General features: G+C 42.2%; 1 protein-coding gene across 1 annotated transcript in view; it reads left to right on the forward strand.

Annotated features, from left to right (window-relative positions):
• Positions 1 to 22,076, forward strand: part of SNTB1 (syntrophin beta 1) — a 116,400-nt gene that overhangs the window by 86,650 nt on the left and 7,674 nt on the right. The window contains exon 4 of the mRNA XM_065831035.2: positions 16,100 to 16,239. Within this exon, the coding sequence (XP_065687107.1) occupies positions 16,100 to 16,239 (140 nt within the window). The remainder of the gene's footprint in view (positions 1 to 16,099; positions 16,240 to 22,076) is intronic.

Below are 22,076 nucleotides of genomic sequence, written 5' to 3' on the forward strand. Positions count from 1 at the left end.
TGTCAGTGATGTTTATGGAAATGGCTCTAAAATATTCACTTGGAGGAAAAACCTGCTATGGAAATAGAAGCTTACCTATTTGTTTATGGAATGAAACGCTTGTACGTTATTATGAAAAGAAGTGTTGTATGGTGTTGTCTCTGGCCTCATCTCATCCCATGAGGCTCACTACAGGGCCCTTCAGGGGAGGAATACAGTAAACTTTAGGTTTAAACACACACGTGTGTTCATTCCACTTAAAAAAATGCATATTATTGCTATGTTCTTTGGATCCTCGAATCACAGGGTTAAAGAATACATTAATGTTCTCTCACTTAAAATTTCAAAACAGAGGTTTAAATCTGCATACCCAAAAGTGCAGGCAGATTTTAAAAAGGCAAAGTCAACTGGAAGAGATGGAAGAAGCTGGAGGTATTGCAAAGAGGAGCAGCGTGGAGAAGGATCACACAGCTGCACGGGGTCATGTGAAAACCTTTTATGTGATATTTTTGTCTTGAGGCCCCCTGCTTTTGTGGGCTTTTTTGGGAAAGCTGGTTATTGAGGATGAGCTGACTTAGTGTAGGGTTCTTGCTTTGTTGTTGCAACAGTTTGAAAGGAGGAAGAGAGCAACACTGATTCTGGTGGCGATTGTTGTGGGTAATAACCTAATAATAATAATTATGTAAGTATGAGAGGGCCTAGGGATTAGGCAAACATGGAATGCCATGGTGCAAAATTGCAGCAAAACAGTACTAGCCAGAGCAGATCCTGCTGCAAACTCTGTCTGAGTAGGAAAGGTAGATGATAGAGAAAACATGGAACCTTGCATCAGAGGTTGTGCTTCTGCCGTGATTTTTGTCCATGCGGTACATAAACCAAGAAAGATGAACAGAGCCTGGGAGAAGGGAAGAGTGGGACAGCACTGGAAGAGACTGGGAGATGAAGCTGAGCTACAGGAGCCTGTGGGAAGGTGACAGTGGAAGGAGTAGCCCACTGATGAGCTGCAGAGATTGTTTGGTGCAGACAGGTGTACAAATTGTTGAGTGGGCTGGAAGGTGTTGAAATATCCTGTATTGGCAAGAATAAGACCAGCCTTCTCTGAACCTTTCATAACCCTGTAAGATTAATTCTCCACAGCTGCGAGGAGACCTCCAAGAGAGGAATTTTAGCTTCTCTGTCTTCTTTCACTTCAGAATGGATAGAGGGGCTGTTTGCACTTCTCAAAGGTCATGTACATCATCAGTTTCCATTAGCCTGGGCACGTCAAGTAAAACTGCAGTCTCTAACCCCTTCAAATAACTTGAAACAGCTGCTTGGACATTGCTAAGCACAAGCAGAAGGAATGGGTTGCGGTAACAGGATCCCATCCAAGCGAGTGAACAGTTCTGAAAAACAATCAGGAGGACTAACCAACCACTAACTGATAACAGTTATGCACCTGCAGCCCTGCGTGGACCTGCAAAGGCGTTCTAAGTTTTGGAAGCAGCAGCATTGCGGGCTGCTCTACTGAAAATGAAATACAAGAATACCGATCTCAGAGGCAGCACAGATCACAGACTACTTTTCTGCTAGGGAAGCAAATAGCCACCGTGTTGTCATGTGTCACCTGGAGGTGATTGGTGTAGTGCCCGGGATTCAGCAGCAGTGAAGGTTCTGTGCACGTGCGGATGACACCAAAAGATCTCTTTCCCTTCCTCTTCTACAACTCTGCAGTTTTCTCCCGGCCTTCCCCATCACTGATTGCCCGTTCATCCAAGTTTAGCTGGGTTATCTGAGGATGCATGTTGTCTGAGGACGTGCTTTTGCCTAAACAGTACTTATAAAGGGGTTCTGGTTATCTGCATGGAAATGTGGTGATAGCTAGCCCAATTTCCACCTGACATAATTTAGGAGTAAACCCACTGACGTCAGTAGGATTGAATGGTTATAAATATAATCAAAGTTGGGTCCTATATTTTTAAGGTTAAGCCTAGAAAACACTGTGACTTACTCTCCCCCCTCACTTTTCTCTTTCAAGCCCTGCTAAAGATATGAATGTCTTAATTGGGATTTAATCTATATCTGCCCAGTTAAATCAAAGATCTGTCAGTAAAGAATTTTGTGAGATGCAGAGGTGAAGCCCTGCTGACCCTCTACCTATCTTTAGAAAAATCTTGCTGGCTGCTGGTTCTGAAAAACCTCAGCAGCAGTTGTTCTTTTTTCCCTTGGTCAGTTATGTCAAGCAGCATATATGTAGCTATGTTTAGTTCTGAGCACAAACATGAGGCAGAAATGGATGGTTTTTGGCAAGCAACGAGCACGATTTTCAGCTCATTCGCACAGAATGGTGTTAATTAATAGATTGTTTTCTGACAAACAGTTAATTGTGCCTGACTGATTTCCATATGGCTACAGAAATAAAAAAAGCCAATGAGGACATGGTATTTAAATTTCCAGAAATTTTGATATGAAACCTCTGGTATGATATCCAATCCCATTTGTTATACTTCTAAAATGGGTTATATGAATATTTGCGTACGACAATGTTACTGAAGTACATGGTTTCCAATTTTCTTTTCATAGTTTTCTACTGATGTTACTCAACTGGGCAACTTCAGATTTTTTTATACCAGTATATGTACGAAGTTTAGGCCAGTACAAACTACAAAACAGATCTCAGTGAAAAGACAAATATTTGTCTTCACAGTAGGAAAAAAAACTGAAAGAAATAATTTGTAAAATTTCCCAGTGATTTCAGTGCAAGTACATTTCTGATACCAAGAGCAAAATTAGGTCTAGTGACTTTGATAACATTCATACGTGTTTGTCCTCTTGGGGTTTTCACTTGCTTGTCGCTGCAGAAGTAATAGCAGCTCTGTGATGTTCTTGTTACCCTTAGCCAGTTCTTACTGTGAATGGCTGGTGCTTGCCGGGTGGGGTGATTTATTAGCCCACAGCAGGAAAGAGTCTTCCATTGATGAAGTCAGTTGGTTCATGAGATCGTATGTCTCTTGTGCCAAAAATAATTTATCTTTGGATATGTGATGTGTTTGTTAAGAGGTATAAAAGTCTAGTGGCATTACCAGGCAGTTCGTTATTTTATTAAATTATGTATTTCAAGGATAATTTTTAAATCTGAAACCTTAGTGTCCAATCCTGGCCCCAGGGAGGTAACCTGTAGATGCATTCTGTTTGTACTAGTTTTGGAAATTAACTTCATTCCTCACAAGTTTTTCTTCTAGGGCAATGTTCAATTCTCATTTGAATTGTCCTATGAGTAGTTAAATGCTGTGGTTATTGCAAAAATATGAAATGATGAGAACTAGAACAAGATAAAGAACATTAGCTTTCAAAATTGAATAGCTTACAGCATGTAATTTGCTGATATTTGTAGGATTTGGGTCTGCAGATTGATGGCCCTAATTGTGTGTCTTTTAGTAATCTAGATGAAATAGCATCGCACAGCACTAAATCTATTTGTCCTGTGTGGATAATTTAAAGCTCAGCACAGATAACTGCCAAGTAGAAGGTTCTTTATGTTTATCTTCCTCATATGGGTTTGTTGAATATTCATAGTTTCTATTAACACATGCCCTTCAATATTTGCTACATTTTTGTCATAGGTAGTGGATTAATTAAAAGAGTTGTTGCCATAAACCCCTGGCCTGTGATCTCATCAGATCTTGTAAAATAAGCAAGATCAACTCTGGGAAGGTGAGGCCTCTGAAGAAGTGGCAGCTCACATCCTGATCGTGGATCCAAACCTCATAGCTTGAATACCTGTACTTTAGGGATGTTTCTTCTGCTACCGTCTTCTGAAATAAAGAAGTTTTATGAAAGCTGAGCTCTCATTTTTATTGTTGGTTCCTAGCCACAGAGAAAAGCTTGAAACTATGGAATGTCAACAAAGCAAAAAGGCTTGTTGGATCAGCAAGAATTAAAAATGTATATTAAATGCCAAGCAAGCTTCAGACTGATTTTCAAGCCTCAATTGACATCCCCAAGGGAGCTTTGGCAGGCTAAAGATGGTAATACTGGTTTCCTATTAAAGCTGCCTTGTCAGGTTTTTTTGTGATGTCAGGGGTGTGTGTTTCTCCATGTACCAGGTAGTTGGTGGTGACAGCTATCCAGCAACCACAGGACCCATGACAAGCTGCAGTTGCCCTCCAGCTCTGAGCTTTCTCTCCTGAGGTCTTCCCACTTACCTGTTTCCTCTGTGATCATCACTCTCCTGAATTACTTTGGCAGAGTTGGGTAATGACCATCTTAAAAAGACATTTAGCTAAAACCCCAAATTCAAGTCTTCTATTAGTCTCCCAAGCAGGTAATGACACCTGACCTCACAGTATTCGCAGGACCACAGTGGCACATGCTCCAGCATGGGCAACAATTTCCTATTGGTGAAACTGGCCAAGAGCTATGATAGAGCAACTGGGGGTTTCTGTCAGGGAAGGTTTTACAGAACAGGTTGGCAAATCTTGGGAGCAAAGTCTGTCCTTTCCTGAGCAGACAGAGACTGAATGAGTTGATCTTTCAGTCACCTTCAGCCCTCTTTCTATTAATCTAACTATCCACATTTCTGAATAACTGACTGGCTTAAGCCTTCTTGGAAGTCAAAAGTCAACTTTTTAGTGTGGCAGGTGGCAGTTCTTGATTAGATCCTGTTTGTCTTCTTTACCAATCAAGCTAACAAATCCCAAATCACAGCTCTCTGAAAGGGCAAAGATGTTAAAATTCAGCTTTGTTAAGAACTGGAAGAAAGTGAATTGACTATCAAATGGAACAGCTGTTCATTTCCTACCATTCCTGCCAGCCTGGGATCCACCAATACTGAGATCTACCATGAAGACCTACTGGATGGTCTTCCAGTTTTCCATACTGGTTGCCAAGTTATAGCATACTGGAAGCCTGTTTCATGGGCAAAGGCCTCTTGCAGCTCAGCTGGGTTTCTAGCGAAAAAAAAAAAATCATCCTGCCCATCAGAAAATGTTGAATTTCATAAACAAATTCTAATGAAAACTACATGTTTAAGTTCCTTTTGTTACCACAGCAAGAAAGCAGGTATATTCCTTGAGTGTCTTAGATAGCTCGTGGAGGTCTGTCATTGTGCTGGCGGAGATAGAGACTTTCTGTTTCTATCCATTTAAAAAAAAAAAAAAGGTCTCAAAATATTGAGTGGCTCTGTGAATCACAATATCACAGAACATTAGGGATTGGAAGGCCCTCGAAAGATCATCCAGTCCAATTCCCCCACCGGAGCAGGAACACCCAGATGAGGCTACACAGGAAGGTGTCCAGGCGGGCTTTGAATGTCTCCAGAGAAGGAGACTCCACAACCCCCTGGGCAGCCTGGTCCAGTGTCTGTCACCCTCATTGAGAAGAAGTTTCTTCTCATATTTAAGTGGAACCTCCTGTGTTCCAGTTTGTACCCGCTGCCCCTTGTCTTATCATTGGTTGTCACTGAGAAGAGCCTGGCTCCATCCTCGTGACACTCACCCTTTACATATTTATACACATTAATGAGGTCACCCCTCAATCTCCTCTTCTCCAAGCTAAAGAGACCCAGCTCAGCCTTTCCTCATAAGGGAGATGCTCCACTCTCTTAATCGTCTTTGTTGCCCTGCACTGGACTCTGTTCAGCAGCTCCCAGTCCTTCTTGAACTGAGGGGCACAACCAGGTATATAAATAATGAAAAAGACAAATATAGGAAATTTTTTTGTGATATATATTTATCTAGTCATCTAAATAATTAGGTTTGGATTCCAAATTGTGACAAATTTTCATCAAAATTTTCAGAAACCTGTGGCTGCTTTGCATTTTTTCAAAATTAAGCAGAATTATTAAGGATGCTACTTGAAATTTTGTCTTTTCAATAAGGATTCCAAATATTTCTCAGCATGTTCAAAATTCCAGTAGAGTCTTTTTTGAAGATAATATATTTTTGTGCCAGGCATGTAGTGAATTCACTCATTTGCTTGAGGTCATTAGTTGCATTGCAGTCCATCAGTATTACTGAATATTGATCAATGACACAATGGACTGAAATGACACAGTAGTCTGGACTGTCCTTGAGACAACATAATAACAATGACAAAGTACCATCTTGTTCTCTCTGTATTGCTCCCCTACTATGTTTTCTTCCAGCACTTGTGATTTATAATGACACTTGAGTAAAGTAGTAAAATCTGTCAATCTCGAAAAGGTCCCCATCATGATGGGCCATCATTTCTGAGGCTGGATATTCAGAAAGACAGTGTGACAAAGGCACAGAGCATCTTCTGGGACAGATTTCAGTTACTATAGTTTTAATGTAGACATCAATGATTATCTGTCCTTCACCAAACAGACACCGTAATAATTTCAAATGGCATTTTACATGTTTGAGCCATCATTAAAAACTGCAAGCTGCTTTCAAATCGGAACTCCACCTCCAGCATTCACGTTTGATTGGGTGCTGTTGACAAGTGTTCTTGAGCTGATGATCAGAAATCAATGCGCTTTTACTGAATTGAAAGATTAAATGTATGTATCTTTTGAAGTAATGGGTATTATTACAGATTTATCTTAATCTGGTACTCACTTCATCAGCTGAAGTCAGATTCAATTGTAAATTATAGACTCTTTGGAGACACTGAGTTGAAACTATGGCGTCTTTACATTGATTCTGCTTCTGTACGATTAGCATTATACTGCGCTGATGATGATGAACTCCCTCATAAAATGCTTCACCTTGGCTTGAACAGAAAACTCTGCTCACAGCAAAACTCTGGCGTGTAGCAACCTGCAGGGCACAGCAGAGAATAATGATTGTTCCTACTATCCTGGAGCATACCTGGGGGAAACTGTTTTTTCCCACCACTAAGTAACAGAATCCATTCTTGAACTGTTGCACAGGAGATGTATTAAAGCTTCCAAATCTTCCTGTCTCTTTTCTTGCCTCTAACTCAAAACCCTTCACAGGTATGATCCCTTTTCTTCTGAGCCTGAAGCACAACATGGCTCCATGAACTGAAGATGAAGATACAAGACCATGCAATGGTCCTTCTTAATGTTTGCTAGGGCAAGCTGGGCTTGCTGGGGAAAGGGGACTGCTCCATTTTAAAGGGAAGTAGAGTGTTTTTTCCCACAGTACTGGGATTATTGTGGTTTGAGATCCAGTGTTTATCTTGGAGACAGCGCAGCTGCTCGTCTCTGCCAGAACTGAGCAGTGTCTTGGAAGTACAATTCATCCCACATCTTAATTCTGTGATTTTTATTTAAATATTTATTAAACTTCATGCGGTTGCTATCACCAACCTTTCTGTGATATGTTGATGAGATGTGTTTCAGAAAGCAAGTTTACAGCCGCCCTCACTTGCGGTCTGAAGAGCCCAGACATCCCATAGATAAGCCATGCATACTCAAAATGCATGAACACACAAGAGGCAAGAAAATGTCTGCTGATAACATCTTCGCTTTTATCCTGAATGTGTGTTGTGAGCGTGCTGGAAGAGAGGGATTGCTGTGGTTACCTCCAATTTTGCACAGGTTTTTGCTTTTATATAGCAGCTTTGTGCTCACCTCTGCCCTTCAGGCTTTCCATTCATTTGTTCAATCAGCATAACTGATTAGAAAAGCCTGAGATTAATGGCCTTTCCTTTTTTTTCCCCCTCCTTCCCTTGTGCCTCTTTTATCAGCAATACTTAAAATGTGACCTCTTCCATCACAGGTTTGTTCCCAGTCAAACTGGCTTTGAAGGTCAGTTGAACTGGAGCTGGCCTGTCCACTATCTCTTGATCAGCCTCAGTGGCCGGTGGCAGCCGGGCTGTTCTGACCTCCCTCCTGTCTGACTTGCCTTCTCTCTCTGTCCTTGTGACTTACAGGTTGGGCAGGTCTTCCTTGCCACAGCCCTTGGGCGATCAAACATCCTCTTCCCTTCCCTGCTCTCCCTTGGCAATTTCTGAGAAGCAATTAAAAAAAAAAAGAGAGAGAGAGATAGCAAAGTGCATGTTTTTCTACAGAAATCCTTTAGCTTTAGCTATTATCTTTTCAGGAGTGAACCTTTGCTGTATGCAAAGCCTGGGTATCATAAATTACCAGTACTTAATTTCAGACAGTGCTTTCATGGTCTGAAGAAGCTGCTATAGAAGAAAATGTGTTTTATTCAAAAAGCATCAGAATACTTAAAACACAATAGAGTTCCTTTCACCTTCTCCAGGATGAAGAGCAATTGGTATCTTTAACAAATGGTGTGGGGCATTTACTCCTGTGCTCTCTGCTGGTTTGCTCTTCCCTGGAAAGATTCCTGACATTATCAGAAAGTTAAGAGTCTCCTCTTTCACTGCAAAAGAGCTCTTAGTGACAGACCTTCAAACATGAACTTCATGAACAGCAAAATGATCCTGGCTCATGGCAGAGGTTTCAAAAATAGATGAATTACCATTTTTTCCTTTTTGAGTCCCTTGGATTTGTATTTCTATGTATTTAGTTAGCCAATTTCTGTGGATCCATGGATCAGAAGAATAAAGAGAACACATCAGGTTTTTAAATTTTTCTCATGCAGTTGTGACATATATTTTTACTTAAGGTATGTTGTATAGTGAATGAAGTTTATGTTATGATGGATTTTCCACTCCCTTACGTTCCTTATCTTTTTCGCACAATGTACTGCAGAGGAAATCCAGAGTGTTAAGCTCTACCAAATCAGAAGGATCAAGGAGACACTTTTTATACAGCTGTAAATGATTTAAGGTACAAGGTATCTACAAATCATCCTGCAAACCCTTAAACTGTGATAACCATTTTATATAACTACTGCGTTCATATTGATGCAACATTCATGCAACACATATGCATGAAAAATGGTATGTGTATGGAATAACTGCACAACGAACTTTAGCTCTGGGGCAACCTAAATAGTGGCTTTCTGATCCAAATCTGGACTTCTTTATCGTTTTTTCTGTTGTTTTATGGACTCGTGGAATAATATAGGTTGGGAGTTCTTGTGGCTCAACCCACCTGCTCTAAGCAGAGCCAGCTAGACCAGCTTGCTTAGGGCCTTACCCATTCATGTTTTGAGTATCTTGATGGGGAACACTTCACAGTCTGTTCCAGTGTTTGACCACCATGACAAATTGAAAAAGTTTCTCTGAGTATCAAATCAGAATTTCCCTTGTTTCAGCTTGTGAATATTGAATCCCATCATCTCACTGTGTGCTTCCGAGAAGAATTTGTCTACATTTGCTCTGTAGCATGAGAGACATGCAGCCTTCCAGCATTGTTTCCCAAGGGCTTAGTCCAAAACCTAAAGTTATTAGAAAAACTTTGACAGACTTCACTAAGCTCTGGAGCAAACCTCCACTACAAAACAGGGATCGGGCATTCTTCTTTGGCTGTAGGAAAGATCTCACATCAGCCACCATTCTTTTGTGGGTGAGTACAGAGGACTGAGTTGCTTCTCTTGACATTTGAAGGTATTTGGATATGAGCCAGAGCTGTTTGAAAATCCTATTAGTCCAGAGAGTCAGGACGTTGGCTTGAGCGTATTGCCGTGCTGACATGGTCAACTGTGTTACTTCTGACAAAAGTTGGTTTGAGTGGTGTCATTTTAGAGGATATTTAGGAGCAGTTGAGGCTTGAATAGACCTATCCTGAGGAGGGGTGTCCTCCTGTCCAAACTCAGCAGTGCCCATAGCTGTAGCTGTCGGTGTATCCCTGGGCTCTGCTTTGCGCAAGGGTCAGATCAACGTGGTCCCTGCTGTGGTTCATGCCTTCCCTGTGTGGCTCTGGCTGCTCCCACAGCAGGGGCACCATGGCCAAATGTGTGCATCGCTCACTCGCTGCTCACTGTAGGCAATATTGTGCCTTTTGGGGGATTTTTATGTGTGTACTGACTGTAATCCAGATCTGATAATGGCACAAGCCACTTCTGAGCCATCACTGAGGTCAAGGAGAGAGAAGAACAAAACCAGACACATTTTCATTAGCCTTTTTTTTTTAAAAAAAAAAAAAAAAGGATGTGCACATTATTTCCTGTTTAAAACTACAGAGCGTAGCAGCAAAACAGATCTCAGCCGTGTGTGGCGTGGGAGGTGTTGATGTCCCGTGCCTACAGCTGTCACTTAGACCCACTCCTGCCTTGCAAATTGCCTCCCGTCAAAGGAGTTCTCAGAAATACCAGCGATGTTGCATACACTGGGGTTTGTGTGATTTATTTCTGCGTCGCTGCTGTTAGTCTTGCAAAAATCCTTTTCAGTCCCAACTGTTATTTTCAGGAGCTGACAAGTAGATTTCTGTAAATGAATCAAATTTATTCTGAACATGGATTTAGCTCTTCATTAAAAGACAATGAAATGACAAGAAATACATAGCAGAACATAGAACCATAGAATCATTTTGGTTGAAAGAGACCCTCAAGGTCATCGAGTCCAACCATTAACCTAACCCTGGCAATAAACCGTGTCCCTAAGAACACTGTCTACACATCTTTTAAACCCCTCCAGGGGTGATGACTCCACCACTTCCCTGAGCAGCTTGTTCCAATGCCTGACAACCCTTTCTGTGAAGAAATTTTTCCAAATATCCAATGTAAACCTTCCCTGGTGCAACTTGAGGCCATTTCCTCTCATCCTATTGCTTGTTACTTGGGAGAAGAGACCAACCCCCTCCATGCTACAACCTCCTTTCAGGTAGTTGTAGACAGTGATAAGGTCTCCCCTCAGCCTCCTTTTCTCCAGGCTGAACAGCCCCAGTTCCCTCAGCTGCATGCTGGCCTGTGTGGAAGCTGTTTCTTATCAGCATGGAGAGATTTTAAGCGAGGGAGAAAGGAAAAAAGCAAGAAAAAGTTTTCAGAAAATTCTTTGTCTGTTGCTACTCCTGTGCTCTGTGTGAGGGGACAGTGCAGCTCAGAGATTTGGGAGAGAGTGATGGAAAAGGGGCTTAAACCGCTTACTGTAAGTGTAAACTTGCTACCTTCACAGCAGTTCTCTGGCAGCCCACATTTGGGATATTTGCTGCACTGGAGTCTGCTGGCAATTTATAATTTGTTTACTAAATAGGGAACGTAATTGAAATGTTCCTTTTGAGTTAAGGAAAATATGAAACAGCTTTCCGAAGTAGACTGAGGCCTCTAATTTAATTATCTGTAAGCCTCATAGATTAGAAGTATTCTTTCATCCATTCCTGGCAGCCTGAAGTAGGTGAATAACTGAAATTCAAAGAAAAACCTTATGAAAAGGAGACCTATCAGATGAAAGAGCAAAGGGCCAAACCATTTGTAAAGGGATTTATCTCCACTGAGATGCCCATTGTCCTTACGGCAATTAATTATATGTGAAAACTATTGAAGATTTGAAAGCTGTGATACCCATTAAAGGGGACAGGGATCCCTATCGCCTGCAGGGAAAATAAGCTGGCTCCTCTTTGAAATATTATTTCCTATGTATCAGAGGAGTTACTTTTTAAAGGTACATGGCAAGCAGTGGCCTTAAGCACAAGAGCAGTTGCCAGCAAACCAGCAGGAACAGTTGTACAAGTAGGTGCCGAGCTTGCTGTGTCATTATTTGCAGGGGCAATCCTTCAGACTGCAGATCTGGCCCTAAAGTGAAGCAGGAGCGATGCTGTCCCACCTCTGCAGCCAGAGCTCAGGCGCGTCCTCAGTGCAGTGGGATCTGATGTGTCCTAACACTGCCTGAGCCGTCTGCTTTCTGCATGGAAGCACTTTAGATCTTGTGTTAGCCAAAGGCTGATGGACAAGTCTCCACGTAGCTGCTGAAATACAGGAGCTGTTCTTGTGCACTTTTTTTTTTGGCTTTCACATTTACGTTACAGCAGCGCTTGCCACCCCAGCAGAGACTGCGGTGTCCATAAGGAAACAGAGCATTTAGACTGACTTTGCAGAGGAAGCCTGTGGCCAAGCAAGATGAAAACACAGATCTCCTCTGGTGTCATCCTAAGCCCATACATCCTGTTGTTATACACAAAAAAATTTCATTTTTATCCCTGCCATACATGAAATATTTTCTGAATTTGGCAAGGTAAACCGGAGAGGTGTATCTGGGAAAACATGGGGTTTGTGCTTCATGGGATGAGTATATGAAGAGCAAAGAGGTTTGTGAGTAGCAAAAAGGATGCTTCACTGCACTTGGGATTTTTTATTTGTTAGAATATATTCTCCCTTTTCAGGTTTGTACTTGAAGACTTTGATATAGAGGAACAGTGTGTATAGGAAAGACAAAGTTTCCTCTGGTATAAATATTTGCAGCTTTTCGTTGACTTGAATTGGAATTTCACCTGGGAATACATGCAGTGACCTCAGCTGAGATGAGCAGAGCATGGAGAGGGAACACTGGTACCTGTTGCTTAGAGTTACCTGAACAGTGCGCAGAAGACCAGCAAAAAATTTGCTGGTTCATTTTATTGTGGTGGAACATTGAAGAGTACTGATTTTTATTTTCTCTAGTTCATCTAGATTTGATCTAACATTTTTTACTTTGAAGAAGAGTTGAGTTTGAAAAGTGGTTTAGTGTGGATGGTGATTTCATTTGTCTGCAACATACATGGACTTTGAATTCTGTGAAATTCTGGCTAAGAAGCTGTCCCTAACCATCATCTAAAATGATGCCTCTAAAACGTGTCTCAAATGATATTTAAATTTACTCTTACGGAAGTATTTTGTGTCATCTTTATGATGTATTAGATTTTAAAGCCTTTAAAACTTGAGCAAATCCTTCACTTAACTGTCCATAAGCAGCATGTGTTTTGCTTTTGTTTTGTAATTTGCTGTTATGCTTGATATGACACTCGCTTGATCTGGTTTAATTTCCCATGCTGATTTGTTCTGAATGTGCCCTGTAGGCTAATGGTATATATTCTATTACCATTTACAGGACAGCATGTTCTCTCTGATACTTTCCAGAAGTGCCAACTGCCTGTTGAACAGCACAGCATCGGCTGTTAAAGCCTGATCCAAATCCCAACAAAATCAGGGAACAGTAATGCAATTCAAGGTTTTTAAGGAGAAGCAATATCTTTCATTGGAACAGCTGTTAGAGTTGAAAAAAAAACCAGACAAGCTTTCAGGCACACAAATCCTTCTTCAGGCCTGAAATAGCAGCAGTATTGCTTACACCAGAATTCTTTACCAGTGAGACAGCTATGGTCCCAGCAAGGTCTAAAAAATGTGATTAAAAGTGTGTGTGTTTCATGGCCCTTCTTAGTGGGGAGGGGAGGTCTTCCTAGCAGGACGCAGGGAAACATCTCAAAATCACAGAATCTCAGAATGGCTGGGGTTGGAAGGGACCTCTGGAGATCATCCAGTCCAACCCACCTGCTAAAGCAGGTTCACTAGAGCATATCACACAGGAATGTGTCCAGGCAGGTTTGAATGTCCCCAGAGAAGGAGACTCCACAGCCACTCTGGGCAGCCTGTTCCAGTGCTCTGGCACCCTCAAAGTGAAGAAGTTTCTCTTCATATCCAGATGGAACCTCCTGTGCTTCAGTCTGTAACCCCCCATTGCCCCTCATCCTATCGTTGGGCACCTCTGAACGGAGTCTGGTCCCATCCTCTTGACACTCACTCTTGAGATATTTATGGCCATTGATAAGATCCCCTCTCAGCCTTATCTTCTCCAGGGTGAGCAGACCCAGATCTCTCAGTATTTCCTCATAAGATGCTCAAGACCCCTCATCATCTTTGTAGCCCTCTCTCCCTAGTATACACCCCACAAACAGGAGATAAAACCTACAAGGAGAGATAGTATAAGGTCACTTGTTCTTGAGAAAAAGTCTTCAATAAGTTATAACTGAGACACACCTTCCCCATAGTCACCCTGCTGCTGGGAAGGATGGGGGCAAAGCCGTGGGCTTCACTGGATTAGCACTGGAAATTATGACTCCTGATGTTTACAGCTGTCCAGCAAATAGTTGTGGGACCCGTTGGCAAAATGAGTTATATTCCCTGTCTTATGATACCTGTAAAGGAACAGTGTCTCCCACAGTTTCTGAAGTCATGGCTGACTGACCAGTCACCTAATAGCAAAACTTGTGATTGAAAGTGCCCCACAGGCAGGATGGTTCTGCAGAAAAGTTGTGAGCAGCTTTGCGTACTCTTTGGATTGCTTGTGGTCATAGAATTGAAAACTAAGAAGTGACAGCGCAGTACTCTGCCTGCTCACTGCTCCAGATCATGAATCTGAACATCCTGCTTTTTCATGCTAGAAGAGATTTCATATTTGTCTTCCTTTTCTGGAAATCTTCAAAAGTACGTACTGAAATCTTTCTAGATAAAGAACACAGGGAGGTGCTCAAAAATTAAATGTTAATATTAACTGTAACATTTATTTCTATATTCCCACGCTAGGAACTGGGGTGTTAACTGTAGTTAATAACTGTGGTATTAAGAAGGTGATGATGCTTTTTGCTCGTGTGAATATTTCCATGGCACGTGAGCTGTGAGAACTCTCTAATTTTTGTTCTTTCTGGAGTGTATCAATAGATCTGTTAATTATGTGGCTTCTCTATTCAGCCCTATTTGAAAATGAAAGGTTGCATTTCAAGAACCTGCCACTACAAGAAAACTGTAAATAAGCATTGACACTTCTGAAGAAATTAAAAGGATGAAATATTTATGACTTTAAGTTGATTAACACAGAGATATTAGCAACCAGTGAACAAGTAATGCTGTGAACAGGAATATAATTATTGGAAAAACTTAATTCAGGAGGAAAAAATACCTCTTAAAAATTATGCAAGCCAAAAATCTTGGTTTAGGATCTGCTTTGGACATTGGTGTTCTATTGCAAAGCTATCTTAAAACTGTCTCATAAATCCTTAAAAGTTTAGAAATTTGTGGGACCCTCTCTTCATATAAAATATGTGTTTCAAGTGCAGTTCTCAATCTGAATCCGTCACTCAAGGAACATCGTAGTTAAAGATCTGAATCACTATTCCTGGCCATGCCACTCCCAGCCTTGCCAGCCTTTGAGTGATCCCTTTTATATGTTTCCCCACCCAGTGATGTGTCCAGTGACATGCCCACGGCAAGCAGGCTGGCATCAGCCATTAAACAGCATAGGCAACTGCTTCTCTTTGCTGGAGGAGGTTTTAGTGGAGGAATCATGTAGACAGACAGATTCTCTGGTGAATCTCAGAATTTATTTAATTCCCTTTAGTATCCAGCCAAGACATTTGGATTTAAAAGCATAGCTGTGAGGGTTACTGAGTAACAGGTCTTCTTTTTGGTTATGTGCACCAAAAGGAAAATCATGGATTTGTCTGTGAAAGAGGAGAGCTCCATTCTTACTTGAAACTAAGACCCTTTCATATTTCCATCTATTTTAAGACACTTCCATGCTGCCAGAGTAGAATAAGTAAAAACCAGGATCTGTACTTGGTCCCTATAATGGTATTTGTGTAGCGATGTGGACTACCACATGTCTAACCTGTAAAGTATAATTCCACATCTGGATTCTGCAGCCAGTAAAGGGTTCTGACACCCCAGTCTGCAGACATTGTCTCTGAGTTCGAAATGCAGATGCAGATCCATCACTGAATTAATACCTCAGATCAACCCCATGTTTAAGTTGGATCTCTTTATAAATTGACTCTTGTAAAACTGGAAGAATGGAATGAAGGAAGCAGAAGCAATAAACCATGAACTGCTAAGGAAAAAAGTATCTGCTCCCAAACTAGTATTATTTACTACCTGACATTCTTTTTTAATAGCGATGATGTCGCAGCTTTTCTCATTTATGAAAATAGAAACAGCAGCAGCAGAGTCCAGCACTCAGGTTAACGTGTGAGGTACACGTGAATGGTGCACATTATAAATATACATTTATGGTCCTTTCATGCATACCACAGCCAAACAACAGCCAGCCCTGTCTCCATGTTCTTCCACCACGGCACTTACAGAGCAGCCTGTAGTACGGGAAGGCTGCAAGGAAGGCTGGAAATGGCAGTGCTAATGAGAGCAGCAGATGTCCTTGCATGTTACTCCATTCCTGCTGGGTATGAATTCAGGTGGAAGATGTCAAAACAACAAATTAAAACTCTTTTTTGTTCATTATCTTACCCAGGCCTCGATGTGTTTATATCATCAGGCTTTGCACAAAGGTAGCTTTGTCTCTTGTTGTTTCACTGAGGTTTTGCTCTTTTTTTCAGGTGCCAGGAGACAACGAGAAGCACTGGAAGCCAGTGTTAGTGGTCTTGACGGAGAAAGACCTCTTAATATATGAGAGCATGCCACGGATGAAGGAAGCTTGGTTCAGCCCTCTGCACACCTACCCCCTGCTAGCCACCAGGTACCTGTGCTTTTTTATTATGACCTCTTCAAAGAGCGATGGAAACAGTTGAGTCAGCCAGGAACAGGTATAGCTGGTGCACAGGTGTATATCACGCTTGAGATATTGTGGTGTGAGAAGCAGGTTCTTCTTCAATGGGCTGCTGTGCTCAGCTCAACTGCTCACTTCTCCACCATTTAAAGTTCTGGTGGAGGCTGATGGCCAGAAATGCACCAGAGGGTTATGGACATGGTGATTTGGCCCAGATCCAGAGGCAAGGAGTGTTGAAAAAAGCCAAGCGCTTGATGTCCTGGCATTTCTATCTCAGTGTGAAGACCTGAGGGCTTGGCAGGGACACTCAGATTTCCAGTCACTCCTTCAGACTGTAAAACATGAAATAGTTGCCCTGATTTGGATGTGCTAGTGTGGCAGTTCTGCCCCACCAGTCTGGGGCTGTTGAGGGCTTGCATATGTGATGGAGATACTTACCTTCAGCACAGCTTGTGTTCCTGCTCCAGGAAAAAAAATTACTGGCTTTTCTAGCTTAAAATTGTGAGCTTGGAAGACACATTCTTGATTCTGGGTTGGAAGTAACCATCTGCATTATTTTGAAAGTATCCATCAACACTAATTCAGAGAGAGCTTTCCCATGGTTGTCTTTATGCAGTAGGAACCTTCTGTGCTTCTTGATGTGAATCTTAATCACATTTCTCTGCCAGTGTGGTCAAAGGGCTTGAGAAGGAGCTGCTGTTCCATTGTTTTGGCCTTGCTACAGGCTTCTATTATACCATTTTCAATGAGTTCTCATTCAGAAGGGCTGGTAGCACATGGCCAAAAGCAGTGACTCTTTTACTGCACACTCATTAGTTAATTTTTGTTCTTGGTCTCCTGGTTATCTCCTCAAATGAACTGAGATTTTGCTGCTAAATCACTATATTGTAAAAAAAATAAAATTGTACTCAGAGAATTACACTGGTGGTTGCTTTGTCCCAATCTACCTACCCATGATGGAGCTTTCAGACTTCCTGGGAAGCTGGCATCTAACTTACCCTGTGTTACCATAACATGAGGAAAGAGCCCCGAATTTGCAGCCTGCTGCATGTTGTGGCAGTGAAGGTTCACAATTCTGGGTGAAATTCCCAACAAAAACTGTGTAAGATGTTGAAGCTGGAGGCTGGGTCCTGGTATGTCACTAAGCCTTAGAGTTTATGGATAGTGAGCTCCCCAGCAGGAGCTGGTGCATCTCCTCCCCACAGCTTTGGGGTGTCATTGTGCATGGACCTAGGTCCTCCACCTTATAGTGACTGGAAATCCTGCAGCACATCCCACCCCTTCTGGCCCACACCTTGTCATGTGTCAAAACAGCCCTTTGGTGGGCATCACCAGCCCCCATCATCAGTGATCGCCAGTTTTCCAGATAAAACAATCTAAGTCCTCATCTTGGAGGACATTGGTGCTCTGATACTTTTTCTCAGGAGTTAGATTTGATAGCAGACTGGCTTGCCAGGAAGCATCTGGCCGATGTGTTGGAATTGCTTAAATGTACATGTTATGTTATTGAGAGGGGAAAATAAAGAAAGTTATCTTGGGTTAGAGCCAAGTATTGCATGTTGGGCAGATGTAGTAATCATACCTAACTACAGAGTGTTAGTAAAGCCTCTGGTGATACATAAACTTCATGTGAGTCATTGCACTTCCAAAAAGATGCCAGTTAACTGTGGAAGATCTAGAAGAAAGCAATGCAAATGTGAGACCTAGAAAACACTATCAGCAGAGGAATACTCCATAAACCTTAGTTGTTTAATCTAGAGAAGTCCATGGAAAACATGTTAATAGTTTTCAAGTATGAAGATGGGACATGAGTAGGACAGGCGAGCGTGTTCTCCAGATCCCTACTGGATACAACTGGACATAGTTGGCTGCACTTGTGGCAGGGGAGGTTCTGGGAGGGTCCTGGGGAAAACTTGGTGAGTGGGTGAGGTACTGGATTAGATTCTCTAGGGAAGGTGTCTGATCCTCATCTCTGGGGACTCTGAAGGACAGGTGACACTCAGGAGTGTGTCAGCACAATTAGCCCTGCCCTGGGAAGGCAGATGAGCCAGGTGACCTCCTGAGAACCGTTCCAGACCCATCTCTGTGATTTCTTACTAGTGTCACTGTGAATTTAACACTCGGGTAAAAAGAGAGCAAATACACCAAACTTGACATTCAGAACGAAGTCGCAATCTGATAAATACATATAAACACATAATCCCCAAGGTGAGCAGATTACATAAATTGACAGATTCCCTAAATCATTACACCTACTGTTTTGGATTATTTTTGATGAAAACCCTGCAGGATTCTGCTTTTATCATCTGTCACACTGAGTACAGTTATACCAAAAAATTACACGGGGTTTGCTGTTGGTATTGACTGCTGTGTTCATGCTCAGTCAGTGATTACCCTCCTCATGATGGTTTTTTTTAATCCCCTTTGTGCATCGATCAGTGCAATTTAGAACTTTTCACCTGGAAAGTTTGCAGACCACATGGTGTAATCTTGGCTGCTCCCATCTTTCAGATTTTTATGAGTCCTTGGGAAAACATTTTTGCTTAGCTAATGCATATTTGAAAAGCTGCTGAAACTGGAAAACCTCAGTGCCAGATACTGTACAGACTCATGCTTAATCTACCCAAGACATAATGAGCAGAGAAAATTGGAAAGTGGTAGAAGGATTACAACCTTCTTATAGCAGAATTTCAATATGCCCTGTTTGTTGATAAGTTTGCCTTTAACCTATGGATGCTATTAGCACCTCAACATATTTTCCAGTCAGTCTTTCCCAGCTTTGTGCCGAATATAAGTAATGGCTCAAATAAAACTGAGATCAGGAGATGTAAGTTATTCTTTTAAACCTCTGCACTGGGAGGCATGGCAGCTGGCTCGTAGCCCTGACTCCAAGGACCTTTTTGTCATAATCTGTTTCAGTGTTTCCTTATGCCTGAGTAATAGTGCCTCCCTCTAGCATGGGAATAGGGCTTAAGTAATTACATCTTTAATGTTTGCAATCAAAATGCATTATCTATTGTAGCCAGATATGAGGTGGAAAAAAAAAAGCAGCCCATATTGGACTTTGATTAAAGATCAGGTAAGTAGCTTTTTCGCGAAGCTGAGCTCTGTAACCAGAAAATATTAAAGCAGTTTGATAGTTAATGCCATGGAAAGTTGGAGAAGGCATTTGGGCAAATGGAGAGAAGGACAGGTGGGTAGCACAGGGGTCCCTGAGCACCCAGGAAAGGTGTATGAGGTGATGTGCATGTTCTCCGCTCACCTTCCTGAGGCAGCAAGGGTGGTCGTGGCTCCCTCCTTGTGGAGCTCGGATGAATGAGGGCCCGTGTGTGGGTTCCAAAGAGTACAGCCATTCCAGAGCAGGTTTCAAATGTTAGTTCAGGCGTAAGGAGCAGCTTCAACATAAGAAAGGTCAGATGATCATGGCTTTCTACTGGGCAGAGCCACATGACTGTTGATGCACTTATATCACAGCTTCTTCTGAGATAAATCTCAAATGAACAGCTGGACATTTACTTTGAATGTCAGTACTGGTTTTGCTGTCGTTTTTGAAGGGACCATTAGATTTTGCTGTTGTAGCAAATAATTGAAACTCTTTTCATAGCGTTAGGGTGAGAAGCAGGTCCCAGTGGGTCTCACTCGGCACCAGCACTTCACGTTGAACCGTACCCAGCTTGATATCATGTGGGCAAAGAATAACACCAAAAAGGTCCTCAAATCATCAAGAGACAAGGGAGAAATTAGAGAAGATTAGCAGTGTCTCCCTGGGGCATGCCAAGAGTTGTGTTTCACAGCCGCTACCTGCCCTCTACGTGCTGTGCAAACTGCCTGGATCGTGACCGACCTCATCCTGCCCTCTTGCGGCTCTGGCTGCTCCAGGGAAGAATCCTTGGGCTCCTGCGCACTCCCAGATATCTCAGAAATCTCCACAGAGCCCAGTAACCTTCAGGGACTGTGGGTGAATATTACCAGAGCTCTGGGGGGCCTTTTTGGCTCCGGAGTGCAGCATGCACCTCACACACACCCTCTGCTGCGGGCAGAGCGACAGGAGGTGGGGGTGAGGGGAAGCCTTCTGTGAAGTTTCTAAGACTATTCTTTCACCTTTTAAGGTGTTTTTGTGGTCTTTAGGTTAAACCATATTTTATGTAAATGAAATAGTTAGTGCGAATGCAACTTTATTAAAGCTTAGGAATCCTTTGACTTGTACCCAAATACATCAGTGCTGACAGCTGGTACTTAAACACTATCAAGTGCTCCCTTGTGTATTTGTCTAGTTTATGTTTAACTGCATGATTTTCCAAAGCATGGTCTGGAGTTGTATTTTTAAGTACGATTTTTAAATAGCAAAACTCAGGTTTCAATTATGAGGGTATAATGTGAATGATAAGGCAAGCAAAAAACAATATTAATTTTGGATGTGTCCACATACTTTAATTTGTAAAATACATCTTCATTCTGTCCATATGCTGAAAAACCTAAAATGCGGGTACTATTGAGAAAGCGTGAGGATGTGGAGTGAGGTGGATTTGAAAGGAAATACAATATTGGAACCATCTGTCTGTCATGTATTCAGTATCATAAGTATTAGAAAATATTTTTTAGCACAGCTGATGAGCACTGTTTAAAAGAGAAGGGATGACCCAAGGAGAAGATGGGATAGTTCTATTTTTAATGACAAACTCAATGTGATTTTCCAGGCTGCTTTCCCGCAGGCCCCTGGTTGCAGAAGGCAGCGTCAGAGCGATGTCCCTGCCTGTGCCTGGGTGACCCACCGGGGACAGGCAGCAGCAGGAACCACCGAGATTTCAGTTCCTGGTCTCCTGCCTTAATGATCAAGATGCAGCTTCTTCTCACAGTTTGCACCTCCTCGCACCAAATGAAAGTGAATAAAAGTTTTTGGCCTGTTTGTTTGCCACTGATTCCTCAGCTGCCAAATCTGCCCAGGGTGCAGTTAGGAGGCCTCGAGTATCAAAGTTGAGCAGGACATTAGCACAGCCCTTCTGGAGGCCAAAAAGCTTTTGGGGAGGGTGGTGGTGCCTCTCTGGAAAAAGCTTTCCTGCCCAGATGCAGGGCAGGGCAGCTCTGCCCGGGATACTCTGCTCCTTGCCTCCTGAGACCATCAAATCAAGGCTGATGCTCCAAATCCGAAGGAAGTTACCACGAATCTGAGCGTGAATGAGTCTTGCAAACCTTCTAGAGGGGTATGAAAGAAGAGTGTGTCTGTTCGGCACAATATACATCCCAAATGTCAGCACGGACTGCTAGGGGATTTGGGAAATATAGAAATATAAATTTATATAGTCCCAAAATTGCATTCGGCCCTTTGAAGGCAACCACAAGGCTGATGTGGCCCCTGATGAAAATGAGTTTGACACCCCTGCCCTATGGTTAGTATTTCAATAACTGAAAAGCTAGAGTTGGGCTTTTTCTTCCCTTTCTGCCTTTCTTTCCTTTTTTTCCAATTAAAACATCTCTGTTTGATGGCATACTTCTACAGTGCCAGCTAACAGGCAGCTATTCTTCCAGATGCAACACAGTAATTTGAGGCTGAATTAGCATTCAGTAGATTATTAGCATAATCTAATGTTTTATCCTTCAGCACAAGTATTCTACTACCATGCTACATACTTTATAGTCTCATATGAAGTATATGGTTTGCCCATAGAAAGGGAAACAGGAGACACAAGACAGAAATAAGCTTTTCTGAAGAATTTCTCTGGTTTCATTTTGTGACTCCCTCTGAAGATCAGTGCCTGGGTCTCAAAAACTGATGGACTCCTCTGGATGGTCCTTTTCAGCTGAATCAG

This window comes from Patagioenas fasciata, chromosome 2, assembly GCF_037038585.1.
Source record: "Patagioenas fasciata isolate bPatFas1 chromosome 2, bPatFas1.hap1, whole genome shotgun sequence".
In the NCBI taxonomy this organism is placed as follows: domain Eukaryota; kingdom Metazoa; phylum Chordata; class Aves; order Columbiformes; family Columbidae; genus Patagioenas; species Patagioenas fasciata.